The following is an 18,312-nucleotide window of genomic DNA, read 5'->3' on the forward strand; positions in this document are numbered from 1 at the left end:
CAAATTATCCATAGAATAAAACTTGACAAATGAAAAAGAAATAGGGAAAATTATAATTTACGAACGAACCAATCAGATTTAAGGTGACAAGTCTGGGATTTTAGTGCAGAAATTCATATACATATTTGGCTAACTACTATTTCGGTATTATAGCTAATGTCAGTTCGTGATGAAAACCCTAACCATCAACTGTAAATCATAGTTACAATTCTTTACACTGCTTTATAATCCTCATTTAGTCTTAGTTAGTAGGTGGACATTTTCAAAGTCATTATAGCGTTGCTTAAAGGTCGTCTATAAATTATAGTCTCACCAAAAAAGGACTATAAAAATACAAATGAAAGATGTTTGTAGATACACATATGCAACACATTGGTTTATATATAAATATATATGACGAACTTACAAGGATATCGGGGTATTTTGACTAGTTGAATTAGTTTTCTGATATGAATCTGTTGAAGCTGAAGAAAATCATGAAAAATGTTCACTTAGAACTTTATAAAAATAATAATAACCATTCAGTAACAAATACGTTGATATGGAAAGTTCGAAATTTGTAAACCCTAATAATTTGACAGAATTATTCAACTTAATATCCATTGTAACTTACTATTTAAAACACTACCATGAGTCGTAACAAACATTGTTACTGTCTATTTATATTCATAAAAGATTAGATTCAGGACTCAGTAGCTGAGTGGAAAACGCGATGGCTTTGAAGCGAAAAATACTGGGTTTGAGTCTCAGAGTGAACATCAACTCTGAGATGCAGGTACATCCAGGTGACGGGTCCCAAATAGGACGAAATACGTGTCCTGGATTCCACTGCTAGCCACTGTCCATCTTTGATAAGATTCAATTAATTTAAAGATATAAAAATTTCTATCATTCAAATTAGATTGACAATTAGGACGAAACGGCCATCCAGTGCTTCCAAATTTTCCATTGTGGTCTAGCTTCAATTGACTCATGATTTCAACTATAAAGTATTTCCAATTCTTAACATTAAATTGTAATGTAAACCAAATAGTATCCAAGAGACGTTGAAATAACTTTTTTATTTATTTATTTGATGAATTACCGTGACATAAAATTAGAAACGTTTCTATTGAATACTCGTCACTTTTCCAGTCTGGTGTAAACTTCCACAATTTCAAGTACTAAATTGTATTTACTGATAATCTTGGTCCACACCCTTTTGTAATGTGTACACTTTCTGCATTAATCAATTGTGAGAGAAATGAATTCTAACATTGTTTGCTAGGTATATTAAGTGACCTTCAAAGTATAAATGTGTGTGCATGTGTAAACCTCATTTCTGTTACATATGTGTGTATCTGTTACATAAGTTTGCAATTGGTTGACATAAATTTACTATATTATCTGTACTTATGAAGATTTCTTGACAGGTTTTGAATATCCGTTACAATTTTAGCGCACATATAATATTAGCACTTATTAATTTGCTGATAAAATCATTTCTTTAATGAGAGTTAAGTGGCTGGTCAAATTACTTGACATTTTAACATTGTAACCAAACAGAAAGTCAGTGCACGTGAATATACCTGATGACGCTAATGAGGACCCGAAAAACGAACTTGGTAAATTACTCATATAAATAAGATTGAATATAAAAACTTTGCTGCCTAAATAACTTTGAGAGGTAATTTCCAGAATTACAATGAGTAGCCATTAATGAGTCGGTATGAAATAAATATTACTAATGACAATGCATAGTGGTCGTAAAATATCGTTAACTGAGTGGAGTTAGGAACATAAACCATTGAATTTAAACACAATAGCCTAAAGGTTAAGTATATTATTAAAAGCCTGAAATTCTGTGATTCGACTCTCGGTAGTGTCATACATGTTCACTGCTGAAGGGTCACGAGCGAGGAAGAAATAGCTGCTCAGTATTCCTTGATTCTCAATGATTGTCTAACTACGAGCATTCTGTCACGTAAATTACCACATTCAGCAATCTTCACAAATTCCCCTATAATATAAACAAATACATTAGTTCAGGGATACTTTTTTTAAAGAATACCATAAAGACTAACCGTATGTATATTTCGATGAATCAACTGAGTCATTTACCTGGATAAGTATTTAAAAAGCTATCAATTAACTTTTGAGCATTTTGTTGAGATACATTCAGTTGACTAGCCAATGTTTGAGAACCCATTCCATATAGAATAGCATAGCATAACTGTTTTGCTTGTTGACGTTGAACATCGGTCACTTGATTTGAATGGGGTATATTTAACCAATGAGCAGCTAACTTTAAACGAAACATACATTTAAAAAATGATACTTTAGTTTCTTTTTTTCAAAGAAAAGGGTGATTGCAGAGTTTACTACAGGTTGTTAATAATAAGAAAGTAATTCTGACAAATAGTTAATAAGTATATTAATGTTAAACTAAATATCATTCGTCTAAGTGAAATAAGAATACAGGTTAAAAATCAAAGGACAAACGTTTATCCACCATTTAATATGAGTTATATACGATGTTTGATTAAAGTAAGAGTAGTTTAACAAAATGACAGTGGAATTTAATTTAGAATAAAACAGTACAGACCTATTATGTCATTTATACAACTATGTCAGTTTTCTTGTAGCGGTATTCAAGAATTCCTCAACAAGATAATAAGAACGAGGAAACTAAAAAAAGTGTACAGAGATTAGTCCATCGAATGTCTACCTTTCATTACATTTCCCTTTGTTCTTTTATTATTTTCCCTTATCAACCAAAGGAATGATTGGGTTATCTGGAAAAAAATTAATGGAAACCAGGAGGGGGGGGACAATGGACAGCTGTTTTATGATAGCTTGGACTTTAATCTTAACGCAGAACCGAAATCCTACACAGAATTAAGTTCAACGGCTTGAGGTTTTACGACAACCGAAATTCCTCCAGAAAATGAGTCAAAATACAACAGTCTACATTTCTAACGCGTCAACCATGTGACCATTCCTGGAGAGTATCAAATCTAAACAAACCAGGTTAGTTGTTATACTGTTTCATGAAAAATATATCGAAATTGAAAATATCTGCACAAATAATCGATCTAAACAATTATCAACGTTTATTCAATAAAATTGTACATTCGAATCCTGTGGAACGAAAACAAACAACGATAAAACAACAATTGTATAGCTTTACCTTTTTAAATGCATCTGATTCTGAGTTAGGTTCAATGGATTGATCAGCAGTTTGACTTGCATGTTCCACTACTGATAAAAGTTTTAAAAGTTCTACATCTTTACTGAAATACGCTAATAATCTTAATTCGAGTTGACAAAAATCACCAGAAATAAGTAAACCACCAACAGGTGCATGAAATGCACAACGTGGTCTTATAGTCTAAAAAGAAAATAACCAACAGTAAAAGGTATTAAAATTATTACAAACAATGTTGTAATAGATAAAGGAATATATTCATTGGTTCTAGTTTTTACACCGTTTGACTACAGTGAGATGCAAGAGTAGTATGCATAGTGGCAGTATTAGTAGAAAACGTTGCTCTTGGACAACACAAATCAAGAAGAACGAGTAGATTCACAGAGCAGTGAAATATGATATAATTTCAAATTGTCTCCATACTGATAATCAATATGCCGGAAGAGTATTAGTTTATTGACGAAGCGAAATGAAATGATTATTAATGTTCAATGTTAAACAATATAGTTCCAAAAAAGATGTAGACATTTGCTGAGTTCAAACCACAGGATTTTAGCAACAGAAGTGCAGATATGCTCAGTAGGAAGATATAGAATGAATTTTACAAGAATATAGATCAGTGTATTAGTATATGATCTACAGTTGTTCAAAAGAAAGGGATTGAGTGAATTTCAAACCTAGAATCGAATTCTTCAAAAAATGAACCTGTGATATTTAGGTTTAAGATATCTGATGTGTGGGCGAGGATGACAATGATTGGTTGTCTTGATGAGTTAGACTTAAATAGGATGACAGGTGTTGTGTTATATATATTCCCCTATCCTTATTATGTATTGACAGTTATTGATTGACTGTTCCTTGTGTCGGATTCTGGTGTGGAAATATATCGACGTTGTAGTCAAGCTAATCTCGTGTTCTTGATCTGAGTTGTGTTGAAGTCCTGTAGAATAGACACTGGGTGGGAATCTAGTGTAGATATTCGTCTAAGGTTAATTAGCGTCCTACATACGTGTAAAAAGTGAAAGGACTGTTATAACCAGAACCCTAGAGTTATAACCAGTATCTATCCTGTTTATAACAATATCAAACTTCAATAAAACCTCTTAAATGGTACTGCTTTATCAGTGGGAGATTAGAACAGTAATTAAGATAAAAAATTTCACTATAATAACACTGCATAATTAGCAACTCGTATGATTTTATTACTGTTCGTAAATATAAATTATTAGGTAAACCATCTAATATTTTAATCTATATCCATCACGTGGCATTTAATCCGACAAATATTGGTTCACTTCAATATATTCAATAACTTTATGTCATGTATATGATAATGAGTGCTAGCACATAAGACTAAACATATGTCGCAGCAGATAGATTATTGTTATTTAGTGTGAGAATTTTTTTATATAAAAAACACCACAACATTGGCGAATGGGCTGTGTATATACTAATTCATTAGTTATAAAATTAGGGGAGAGTTTGATCAAATCATGTGGAATGAAAGCTTTATTGAAAGTAGGTATATTATAGATGCGAAATCTTTTTTCTCTACTTAATAAATTTGTCGAATGATATAGGTTTGTTTCTATGTGGTGACTGATCACAGTCAATCCAAAGTTTAGTAAAAAAAAAAAGAGATAGTTTGATTGAAAATATGATCAAGATAGATTTCTTTCAGTTGAGAAGATTCATCCTACTTTCATGGAAAATGTAAAACAAAACTAGAGTAAGATTATGACTCGTTAAAGTCTGATCTGAGTTACGTTGATAGTGGACTGTCTGAAACCAGTATTTAGAAATGTTGTGTGGAATGGCTCAGAATTAGTTACAATTGAGCACGTGCATTAACTCACTATTTTAAACTAGATCTTGTGTTTCAGCATTTATTCAAACATATGTTCTATTTTGTCCTTTGAAACCATATTCTCAATGTTCAGTTTTTCTCATTGCTATTGATGCTTTATTATTTAGGGTCACTTACCATTTATCTTATCAATTTCATTTCATCATGTTGATGTGGATTGGTGACCCGCCTGACACAAATTAGTTTCAGGCTCTATAATGATGATGGTTGGAATGTTAGGTACCGGTTAACAATGGAACTAAAGACATAAATTTTGTTCACTTAGATGCTCATCACCTGAACGTACTTTTATACGATTTTTGATGTTCCTAGTGAGACATAAATATGAACACCGGATTTTAAGCATGTCTAAATAGCAATTTACAGATGAAATACTATTTCAGGATTCCATTATTAAAAATTATCTAACTGTCTACAAAGTACACATGTAAATTATATCGCATTACAAAACGTTAAATCTCGAGAACAGCTCTATACTAGCTGTGATCTGGGATACTGGTACATCAAAATATTTCTGGTCTCCTGAAAACACGTTGTCAAACTGTATGTTAGAGCTTTTAATGTTCGAACCTTGTGTCAGATAGGAAAACCGGCTTCTTTAGTCAGAACTCTAGAATTTCGCGCAATCGATACATGCTACGCCTCCAAAATGCGAATTATTATTTATTTTATTTAAACACATAAATATTGGTACAAGGAAGCACCAGATACATATGCGCCTCACAAATCTCATTTGATTTGTGTGAGGGCTGTGATACTGCACAGGTGCCCAGACTGAAGCAGGTGGTTTTCTTAGGGGGCCACACCCCGAGCCTTTGACTTGAAGGTCTAATCCACAAGGCAACGGAGCATCGTAAGGAGATGCAGTCCTATGGTAGCCGGTGACCAACGATTGATTCATACGCCATTTGTTCCCTCAGGTTACTGGAGCCCATGTGCACCATTGGTTTGGAATCAGGGTTTTCCAACTCCCCTAGGTGGACTCGTCTTGTCCACGAACCCGGTTAAAGCACCGGACATTCGCTTTTCGTCCTCTCAATTTCGTAAACAACACCCCCGCCACGAGAAGGCAGTGAGTAGGACTTCCCTGGCAGAGGCTATATATTCGCTGGCCATGTGAGAATATTTCGAGAGGGAGAGCGGACTCTCCCCACTCTCGGCCGTACCAGGGCATTTGAGGGCCCAAAATGCGAATACAGGACCAAAGTACGGTTATTCATTTGACCTCACCTTGTCAATGTAAAAATTTCAGTGCAATTTGCACTTCTAGTGTCTCGAGACTCCACTGCTACTTCTCATGGCCTCAGTGGTGTAGGTATAGAATTAAGTCCAAGAGCAGAAGGGGCTCTGTTAGAGTGGATTCCAATAGACAATAGCTTGTGAGCTTACCGACGAAATGAGATAGTATAAAATATAGGGACACACGAGGTTCTCTTTTCGTTATATCTACCTACGCTCCCACTGATTGCAGCTCTGACAAAGTTAGAGATGAATTTCATAGGAAGCTATTAAACATCTATCAAAAAGTTAAACCCTCTGATGTAGTAATACTTGGAGGCAATTTTATTGCTCAAGTAGGCAAACTAAACCAAACCGAAAGGCGACCATCTGTTGCACCTATGCTCAGATAACCGTCTATTACTGACAAACACCAACTTTCAACATAAGGAGAAACATCGTCTGACATGGCGACCTCCACAATCGACTCATTGATGAACTCGAATAGATCACATTGTCATTACTCATCCTTGAAGGGGCTTGGATGAAGACTGTGGCTCACTCTGGAGCCCATTTTTAGACTAGGATCATGCCTTAGTTTGAGAACGTATTTGTTTGTGTCTTACTGAACCTAGAAAAGCCACAGCAAGAAAACTTTTAAGAGTCCAACTTAATGATGAAGAGGTTAGGAATATAGTTCAGGGACTAGAGAGGGAGCTAGTTATCCGTGAAAGTGACATCCACCTCGAGTCAGCTTGATATATCAAAAACTCTGTGGAAACAGCAGCGACATCTACTAGGAACTAAAAACAGAAAGGTAAGGAAAAATCAGTGGGTCTCAGCGTCCACAGAACAGATAGACGATCAGAAACTCATACCGTTTAGCTCCAGACACGATGAGGACCTTAGACAGCTTAAACTTTGGCTGGTGGAAAAGCCTACGCAATGATCGTGAGCAGTGGTGAGTAGCGAAAGCAGAAGAAATGGAAAAGGCAGCAGAGATAACTAACGGTAGACTACTATTCAGAATTATCAAGGAAATAAGCATTAAAAACCATCTCTTTGTGAATATATTTCGTGAAAAAAATGGGACTATCATTCACTCTCTATCTAGGAGATTGGACCGATAAGTAGAACACTTTAGGGAACGGTTCAACTGGCCTTCAGCCACGCTTCAGTTACATATTATCTCCAAGCAACCTGAATGGCTAAACTGATGCAAGTTCTTCAACTCTTAGTGACGCTGAAAGGCTATAAGTTATCCAAAGCGAGGGAGAGAAGTAAGGCCTGATGGACTAACACGTGTGATTTACAAGAGTAGTGGTTTAGTTTTAGCAGTTGAAAGACGGACCGGAGAAGTACGTTAATCTTGTACAAGCTCTCTACTCAAACACTATTGGTTAAGTCAGAGCTTATGGAGAACTGTCTTCGGAATTGGCTACTTCAAGTGGTGTTCGTCAGGGTTGGCTAGAAGGAAGCTTGGGGGTGTGCAAATTAAAACATGGGATCAATCTATGAAGTTACTAACAAGTGAACTCAGTCATGTTAATAGGTGTAGACTAACTGGTTGTGGTCCGCGTGATTATCGTAACCAATGATTACAAGGTATGAATGATATTGCTCAAAATCGTTTTCAATAACGCAAATGCATCCATTCTTTGCCTCTTCCAAAATTCTGAGACTTCGAATTTTTCATAACCTTTTTTGCTATTATTTCGCTAATTCACCGTCGATGCCTAAATTTTCTCTGTTACCACTGATACCGCTACTAAATCTAGTATACTGGGATTTGGCCTAACAATCTTATCCCCCTGAGTTAATGGGGTATGGCAACTTAAACCGATGTACATACGTACCACGTTCTATGTTGTAACTGACTTTATATCGCATGATATTTATAAAATCAATTTTCTTTTATTCAAACAAGAAAAAATAGAGAAACTTACTTCAATTGATTTAGGCAGTTCACTTAATATTTGATCAAATGGTGAAGTCCACTTTTCTGAATTATTATTAAGACAGTTATTGTCTACTGTTGACGATTTATAGTGTAATTTAGACCAATCAATAACAATATCTTTTGGAACAGATTGTAAATTAGGCATAATAGATATAATTCGACCAGTAGCTGTGTAAACATCATATGTAGGTGATATACGTAATGGCTGTATATTATCAGGAAACAGATCAGAGAAGTAAAGAAAAGTAAGCAGAAAAAAACAAGACATCATGAAAATGCATTGAACGAAAAAGAAAAAAATCAGATGATAATAATAATAATAAGGGGTTCCTTAAGCAATATGATTTGTTTTTCTTGAGATAAATAATAAAGAGTCAAAATACATAAACAGTCACAAAACAACTGTTTACTAGACAATTGTTCAGCTATATTACAATGTTGAATATAAGAATTTTTTTAAGGTGATGACTACCTGGTTGGAGTGTTTGCGACCGTTATAATCAATGATTGAAGAAATTGGATGATATGGTTTACAACTGATGGCGATGGGGTAGATAAGTTTAATGTTTGTTTTATTTTTTTACTCCTCAAATCCACTCATTCTTTTGAAACTATATTATTTATGCCTAATATCTTCTAGTACTACTACTGATACTGCCAGTAATTCTACTACTCTAGCATTTGCTTTGACAGTTTTATGTTCCTATGCTAGCGTAGTCCGACAACTTGAGTCGATATGTATAAACGCACTATGTCCTGATTTTTTATAACTGACCGAATTAATAAATGTGAAATATGTTCAGATTATAATACGTGCGACAATCTATATGTGAATACAGTAATAAATTAAGATTTATTATTAATATTGAACAGTAAAGCCAGTTGTACACAAGATTTTGCAAAATTAACACCCCAAATCAGATGGAAGCTAGAAAATGCCTATTAGCATTTAGGTAATCAAGTAGAAGCAAGAGAAAATCGTCACATTATTATAAAATGATAATACTAAACTTTCAACAGCGAATTCTCGGCACTATCAACACTGGTCAAAATTCTATTCGTAAATCTATCAATATTATGAATTTTACAATATATGCTACTAATTTGAAATAATATAAAACAACGTCATAGTGATGTAACTTGATTCTTCTGATCATTTACAAATTAGTACAATTCTTTTAGTGAAATATAGTGTTTATTCATTCAATTGATGATAACGATTTCGAAGTATGCTGAGCATAAATACTATTTGTAAAAGTAGACCTAGATTCATACCAATTATGCTTCTATGTGCCCATAAATCCTTGTACGTTTCAAAAGTTCCATTAAAAGAAGTGCAATTAGCAGGATGTTTAACATATAATAACTAATTTAGTGTACTGTAGTATTTGAAAAATACTATTATTATAGTTTTATAAACTGGATCACGGATAAAAATCAACATGTATTCCGCAGCTATTTTGAGAATTACTATATATATCACACAAAGTGTTTGGAAAAATAGGACATTTATAGAGTAAACCATACAAAAAAGTAGTGTCTTTACTGTACCATAAATCAGAAAAAATATCCAATCAACCCAGATAGACATTTTTCAGTTGGGAAGGTCTATTCTACTATTAAGAAAGATTTGATAGGAAACTATTAAACTATAGACTCTGACTTGTATGAGTCGTGTCTGGTAATGTTTCAGGCTGCTGAGTCAGAAAATGCAACTGTACAGTAGGTGAAAGAAATCAGCTCCTTTCCTTGAAATACCCTTAATACCTACAACACAGCAGAATTTGTTTTGCAATGGTGAGAGGATGAAAGTGAAGCATCGAAACTGTGTTGGTGGATAAAGGTTGTTCATCCTAATGTGGGTTGAAAAAATCTAATTTGAAATTAATGGAGTAAATGTGCTCCAGAATCTTAAAAGATCGTATGGTGCATGAACCTATTTTGAGGAGCTATTATCAGCCTGCATCACCTGACGTCACTCTATTGTCTTAAAGATTAGATATTCAGGTTATATATTTTACCCAGTGAACCGAAACAAAGTGTAAAGGAGAAAACAAGTGCAAACACATACTTCATTTTACTAAGCTAAACAAAACGGAAATAGATCATTAAAACATTTAATAGTCTGCAGTTCCGTATACATTCAACAATTACAAGCAACCAGTGGTAAAAATGAGATTGTAGACTTAAAAATACGTTTTCTGTGCTACGGAAACGGCGAATAGTACTGGAACACCACTGAATTTTAGACACACCTACTGAATATTACTGCTATTCTGAAACAACCTCATGCTTTACTAAATGTAATGTACCACGTGTTGATAGACTGAACTTTTATTTTGATTATGTAAGTAACTTAGGTCAGATAATGCAGATTAGTTTCTTCGAAAAAAGTAGTCAATAGAACGTTTTTCTCTCCTGCTAAGACCAGTTGCATTAAAAAGCATCCATTGTTTACAAAACATTAGGACGGAAATCATAAAACTCGTTGAACATTAAATGTTTGGAAAGGAATTTATTTGCAAAGTTATTATTCTTACCTGATCCCCGGTACTAGATATATAGATAAGACGACATGTAGATACTAGTGAGTTAAATATTTTTTCTAAAATACCGTTGATATGACGCCATTCCATAATAACAGCTGGTAATGGATGAAGATTTGTAAGTTTCGAGAGAAGTGTATTAGTAGCTTTGGGTAAATGATTTGAACGATTACGCCCATTCAATAAATAGGATTGACTACGTTTTCTATTCATTATTAAATCATTGGGATCAGTTATTTGAGGTAAATGAAGCCATTTGAAAAGAACCTTTTCAAATAAAAAAATATTGTCAAAATAAGTACTATTAATGATAAGACTGTTTGAAGTGTAACATCCTAAAAATTCGTGAGTGATCATCATTAGTTAGTGAGAAGTGATCCTAATTTACAAAGTTCCTACTGATTATGTTATCAAGTAAAGCAGTGAAAACTCCTTCATTAAACTATTTATTTGAGAGAATACATAACTGTAAATAGATGTAGACATCAAACTGAAGTTTCCGGAAAGCCAATGCATTGTTTCCTTTGCATTATTTAAACTTTTGTTAACTTGTTTCGGTTATTTACTCTGAAGAAGTGGCTTACATTAATTCACGAAACGTCAGAAATACAATTTTTCCACTCATTGGGATATAACAGAAATATATTTATTGTTGACTATCTACTCAATGCTCAATTTGTTTGAAACTATCAAGTCCGACATTGGAATTGATGCCTAAAAAAGTTATGGTAGTTATTCATTTCACACATTGAAAGAAAACTCAATAGTACACAAGGTTTTTGATCGGCACAGTTTATTTATAACATTATCAATCAAACAACAATTGATACCATTTATGATCTTGAATTCAAAAAATTAAATTTAATTTTTCTTTGAAATCAGTCTAAAATTGTTGATACTAGCAAAAATATATTTATCAAACCTTGGATATTTCTTTCGGTGAATCCATAGGAAATGGCTGACCAGCTAAACGATAGGCAACACTTTCCAATTGTTTACATGCTTTTAACAATGAATCATGACATTTATTTAAATCATCCAAGTTAAGAACTGGTAAATGAAAGTGGAAAAAAATAAACAAAATTAACTAAGAGAGCAGGATAATAATGTAATGTAGATGATAATTTAAATTTTACATTACAAAACGAGAAATTTAATTCGAAATTCAGGTGTATTTTAATACCGTCACAAAATTTACAATATTCATCATAAAATTATACATTAACAAAATATACAGTTTGTTACATTTGGTACGTGGCTAGCAGTATAATCCATGCAACGAGTTTCGACTTAATTGGAACTTTTAGGCAGAATATACCTGGATACTAGTGTTGAGGTTTATACACTAAGAATCCAACCAAGTTGCAGCTGCGTTGAATATATATATATATATATATATATATATATATATATATATATAACTAATGCTAAAATTATCACAAAAGTAAAACACATAGATGATACACAAAACTTAGTAATCCACAATAACATCGAAAAGAACGGATTGCTGAGAAGTACTTAATCACAATCTTTTCATCAGAAGCTAAATGTTTATCTGCTGTATTTATCAAATGTTCAGAAAATGTCTAAGACCTAATGACAAAAATGATGTAGACAACATTTCGCAAACATTGAAGAAATGAATGTAATTTTTATTGGAATGAAACTTACTGAGTTAGTAAGTACTTATTGAAAATAAGAAAGAAACCTTGATAAGACAGAATCACGAAGCGACAAGCCATATGATCTCTATACTGTAAGATTAGTGACTGAGTGGAAAAAAACAAGTCAACTAAGTATTTGACATTGTTAAGTGTCACTCCCACACATTTTGGCAGAAAACTCATATTTAAAAGACAATGAGATGAGTGACTTAAATCATTATTATTATTGAAAAACAAACAATAGTTCAAAAGAACACCGAACTGTATATGCGCCGCACAATAAAAATAAGATTATGAACAGATAAAGGAAGATGAGTATTATAAAATAGGAACAAAAACGAACGAGAGTAAAAAGAATGATGGGAGTTTATTTAAGAAAAATCCAGCCAGAAAAGATTATTTCGGTCAAAGTTACTCTCATATTATAGGAAGAAAGTAAAAGAAAGCTGCAGGAAGAAGGCTACTGGCTCGACTCTGAACTATATCTGATAATGTTTCGGTCTATTGTGTTGGAATATCTTAAGAATCAAAACTAGGGAGTCGTAAAGGACTAACAGAAGCCAGTCCTATACAGCTTTCTTATATACCACGACATCATGTTATACACTTATAGCATCGGCAAATAATGCACGACGTGAAATTCGCTGGGACGACATTCGTAGGACATGTTCAAGCCACCGAAGTCAGTGTCTCAAGATAGAGACACCAATCGAAGTATAGTCGCTAGGCCCTAACACACTTTGACAAACGTCTGCATTACTTATAAGGTGTTGCCCTTATATTGTCAGTAATCCCTCGTATACAAAAATTGCAAAATACAGAGACGCTTAACATCGTCAACTCGGAGAGGCCAGGTTTCACAAACATGAAACAAAACGACTCCCATAGACGCATTATAGATTTGACATTTTACAACCGGACCAACATCACGAAGGTGAAAAAGATGGCTCAGATTTTCATAAGTCACTCTGACTTTCACGATACGTGAATTGATCTCATCATTTGAGCAGTCACCAGCACTTATGCAGCTGCCTACATGAACGAACTTCTTGATTACTTCTATCCGCTTACTACCCAGGATGAATTCATGATCAGGGTACTGTCAGTCTTGTAAAAGTACTTGACACTTAGAAGGTACAAACCACATGCCGTACCTATGGACAATGACTGCCAACCGATTAAGTGCGGATTGCATGGCTTGTGTATTATTGCACAGTAGGATATCATCCGCGTATTCGAGGTCAAAACGTCTTTCTCCAGGCAACAGGTCCACACCGCCATTACCTACATCCATCAGACCTGTACCCAGAACGTCATCGATGGCGAAGTTGAAGAGGAATGGTGAGAATGAGTAACTGTCTAACCCCACTGCTTAAATGGAACAATGGAGAAAGGTGGTTGTGTGCCCTTACTCAGTCTGAGGTATTTGTATATAGGGCTTTCAAGATGTTAGTAAACTTCTCAGTCACACCCTTCTTCAATAGACAATCTCAGAGCACAGTCCTGTTCAACGAATCAAAGGTAGCCCTGATATCAAGAAACATTACGATTGTAGGCCTATGATAAGTATGACAGTGTTCCAACATTTGATGGAGGGTGAAGATATAATCAATACATCCTCGACCAGAACGAAAACCATCCTGCTCCTCGCGAGTCAAACTTTCTCTGATTTCGAACGATCTACGACGTATGACGAAAGCCAATAGTTTGAACTTATTCGGAAGTACACTTATCTCCCGATAGTTTTTGCAGAAACGACGCGAACCTTTTTCCAAGATAGAGACGACTTTTGACTCATTTCACCATGCCGGAACACTCTCTAATTACCAGACCTTTGTAAACAACTCAGCCGGCTCCATAAACAGAAAGTGTCCACCTCCCTAAAGAGGGTCGGAGGTAAGTTATCTGAAACCTGTGATTTGTGGCACTTCAGGAGTTCGAGTTTATTGCAGACTTTCGCCTCGTTAGGTGGACCAGTCATCATGAGCCGTGGATTGCAGGACAGTTTGATAGATGTCGCCAGAGCAGCAGACCAGCTGAACTGCTCCTCGAAAAACCCTCCCCATCGTCCAAGACGTCGAAGTATGTTAGTGATTGGCATCCCGCCATCACAGATTGTTTCACTCAAACCAGGCTTTCTGCCAGTGAATTAGATGAACTGAAAGAGCACTAGGCAGTTACAATATCCAGTATCTGTTTCCAACTTGTTAGTACACTGCGACTACCAGGCTTCTCGGTCCTTACGTAAGCTTTGCACAATTTCACTACATAACAATATTCGTTTATAGTCAAACTCGCGGTCACCCGAAGTAGATCCACGTGCTCTAGTGAGTTGTAAGGAGCCTGTAGAAACCCAGTCCTTGTAAGCGGGACGTTTCGCGAAGTTGTAAACGACTTTAATCGCCATTTTCGTGGCGTCATGCAACTGCAGTCAGTGCTCATCTACACTTTTCGGTGGGTTGATAGCTAGCCTTGAACTAGCTCCGCTTGATCTTTTGGTTGCAACAAAAGCTGCAACCAATTTGCTGATATTGATCTGTTCAGGGGGATGTATTTATTGGCTGCTGAAACGTAAGGTAAGATTAGCGCAAACAAGAGCATGATCAGAGAATAGATAAGTACTCCGAAACTTATTCGTAATCGGTGGTTTGATTCAACTTACGGCCAATCAGTGGCTTGAGAGCGTTTGGATGGGACAGGATTTCCAAAGTCAGCGACCTGATATATGAGTTGGAAATTAAAAGAATATACCGAATGGAAGAAAGGAATAGACCAGTGATGGAATGTAAAATATAAAAGGATGTCACGAAATAATTGTAAATATAATTTTTGAGGGTATAAATCGAAGTCCTAATTATCATTTGAATGGTATCAAGAATCCACAAGTAAGGTCACTGATTAGACTGTAAGTTATCCTTTAATATATATGTATATGAAGTAGCTTAAGGACTTCAGCTATTGAATTTTAGAAAATAATGACTACATAAAGACTTTCGTCTAAATTAGATAGAATAGTTTCACAGTATTTGGGCGCCGGGTGGATATGAGACATTAAATAGGTTATCTTAAAACTTTTCGTTTCACACCACAGGTCTCTTATACACTAATACAAATACCTACTTTAAACATTTTTAACATTGATTGGATGACCTATTCAGTATACAGTGAACCGGAGAACCATGAACCTATTTATATTCGATAATTTTGATGTTTGATTATATTTCCTTAAAAAAGCTTGGACCAGATTGCCAGGCGAAAAGTTGGATTTACTTCAAATTCACTCACTGAGATTTTACAAATACATTCTTCCTATTTAATAGTGATTACAGTTATTAGAAATACATATAACATCAACTAATTTACCTTTCAGGAAGGTAGAAAGTACGAGATTCATTTAAAAAATGACATAAAGTACAAAAAAGATGAGTAAATTAAATACTTCTACATTTGCACCGATTTTCTATATAGTTATTTTAATGAAAAACAGCATTTTCGGTATATGCTCAGTGGTATATATATATATAGTATTGAAGTACAAAATATAATGAAAGATACTTACTAAAACCATTCGACTCCATTCGAGCTAGTAAAGATTGACAAGGTAGTTCAATTACGTCAAGTAATGAATTTTGGACTGTTGACAGACAATTGTTTGAATGAGTTGTCCATAAAGATAGTAAGAAACACTGAGCTGACGTTGTATAAACATGATATGGTAGATTAGATGATGAATTTTGTTCATTTAGGTAACTTCTTGGTGGAGGACATTTGCCGGATGATTCTAACCTGGGAATTTTTGACCAATCTGAGGACTGGATTGGAGGCTCTGAAATTCGTTGAACAAGTTATATAAATTAACAGAGGATCCGTGCCTTATAACTGGTCTATGCACTTCTGTCAATAATCCCATAAATTTAAATTCATTTAATAGAAGAAACAGCAATTTAAGTGATAATAATGTATCAGAATTTTCAAGTGCATGAATAAGACAAGACTGTTTGTATAACGAAGAGAAAACCTTGTATGAACAAACATGGTACGTCATGAATTACGTTAACAAATCGTTTCACAGATATTTCGAGTTGATTTTAACAAGCATCAAAGTTTTATCTCAGCCTAATAGTTTATATAAATCAATCGTTTATTGTTATATCACAAATGTCAATGACGTGGATAAATTTGACGTGTTAGATATTTCTAGGTAAAAAGTGGGAATGAAATATGAATACAAATAACGATTTGTCACAAATTTTTCTTTAGGACTAAAGGGATTGAATTGTAAACATACGTAGCGTGCATAACATCTGCGAATTCAACAAAGATCGTATAGATTTTTGTGTTAAAATTTATTGCTATGGATTTTTTAGTAAGGCTAAAACAACTTATATGCCAAATGTTTCATAGTCAGCGAATCAGGTCCATTACTTTATTCTATGACCCATTGGTAACTAGTTCACTCACGGCATAGTTGAACTATACTTGTTATGACTTTTCACTAGATGTTAGTCAATAACTAGCACTAACATCGATATTACCTTACCCCGCGAAAAGATAGAATTTCATATGACTTCTATTTATTCAAGTGTGTTACATAATAAGGGATTTGTGAAGATTGTTGAATTTTATAGTTAATATCACTAAATGATCTTACTCAGATAACCGTTGAAAGCCTGGAAGCATTGAGGCAGTTACCCACCAATGACATTGGACAATAATTAAGCCATATATTGCGAGTTAACTTGAGTTAAAAATGCAGACCAGTGGATGATAGCTCAATGGTTCAATGGTTAAGCGGTTGTCGCGGGATTTGAAGATCCTGGGACCGATGCTCGGTGGGATCGTGAATACCCATTGCTGAGGAGAAAGAGTTATAGGAATCTTCTTGGTTTTCAACGGTTATTTAACAATGATAAATACATGATGTTAACCATAATATTCGAATATAATCAGCTTCAACCAAAAATAAAGTATGATGGTATTTTTCAAAGTCAATACATGAAAATATACGGTATATCACATGAAAAATAAAAATTTATTTTGAAAAATAGGAAGATAATGATTGATGTATCCCAGTTTACGTAACTTATGTATAAAAAATTACTTGTTGATAAGCTATTTACAATGATCTATTTTATTTAATCCTAATGAAAACATAATTATTCCCATTTAGACAAAATGTTAAATTGACTAAAATATACAAAAAATGCAGTAAACAAATCATGACTTTATCACAAACGTAAATGTTAACATATTGCACAACAGTAACCGAAAAATAAAACATCCAAACTAAGAACAAGGGTAGAAAAAAATTTAGCATAGATATGAAATTTAATGAACCATGGTCGAAACATTTGATGAATCATGAAGTTGGACCCGTTGAAGTTGAATAATATTCTCAGCCGAAAAATTCATTTTAAACAAACCTATTACAATAAAGTTGTGTTATTCAAATGAGAAACTATTCACAAGATATTTGAATTCAATGTACAACATTAGAATGTTAATTTAATTCAGTCAATCATAAGCAGTGTAAAAACTGACGTTAAAGGCACTGAGTCCCGTTGCCACATCACATCAACACAGCGAGATAAAACTGTAAAGACAAATCCAAAAACAGCAGAAGTAGTAACAACATCAGTGGTAGTAGAAAACGTATCCTAAGCCTCTCAAACCACTGGATACGATAAACGCGCGAACTTAATCTAGATGTAATTCATTTAGTGTTGTTTGTTTGAGTCTTCCCATCGATGTGTTAGGACTGCAACTGGTCAGTCTCTAATTGGCATATGTGCATACTGTGCGTATTGCCTCGATATAGCCTTAATTCACAGGCATGGTAAGCAGAGATGGATAGTGGCTAGCAGTGGAAT

At 34.3% G+C, this 18,312-nt stretch overlaps 1 protein-coding gene across 1 annotated transcript in view; it reads right to left on the minus strand.

Moving 5' to 3' along the window:
• The window catches only part of Smp_055500 (putative dna polymerase I), a gene marked incomplete at both ends in the record, with an annotated part of 23,035 nt that extends 7,015 nt beyond the window's left edge, over positions 1-16,020 (minus strand). The window contains 6 exons of the mRNA XM_018789300.1: positions 2,101-2,284; positions 3,239-3,370; positions 8,219-8,437; positions 10,773-11,045; positions 11,701-11,828; positions 16,002-16,020. Of these exons, the coding sequence (XP_018654757.1) occupies positions 2,101-2,284; positions 3,239-3,370; positions 8,219-8,437; positions 10,773-11,045; positions 11,701-11,828; positions 16,002-16,020 (955 nt within the window). The remainder of the gene's footprint in view (positions 1-2,100; positions 2,285-3,238; positions 3,371-8,218; positions 8,438-10,772; positions 11,046-11,700; positions 11,829-16,001) is intronic.
• Positions 16,021-18,312: the final 2,292 nt, after the last annotated feature.

Source organism: Schistosoma mansoni, chromosome W (assembly GCF_000237925.1).
Source record: "Schistosoma mansoni strain Puerto Rico chromosome W, complete genome".
In the NCBI taxonomy this organism is placed as follows: Eukaryota; Metazoa; Platyhelminthes; class Trematoda; order Strigeidida; family Schistosomatidae; genus Schistosoma; species Schistosoma mansoni.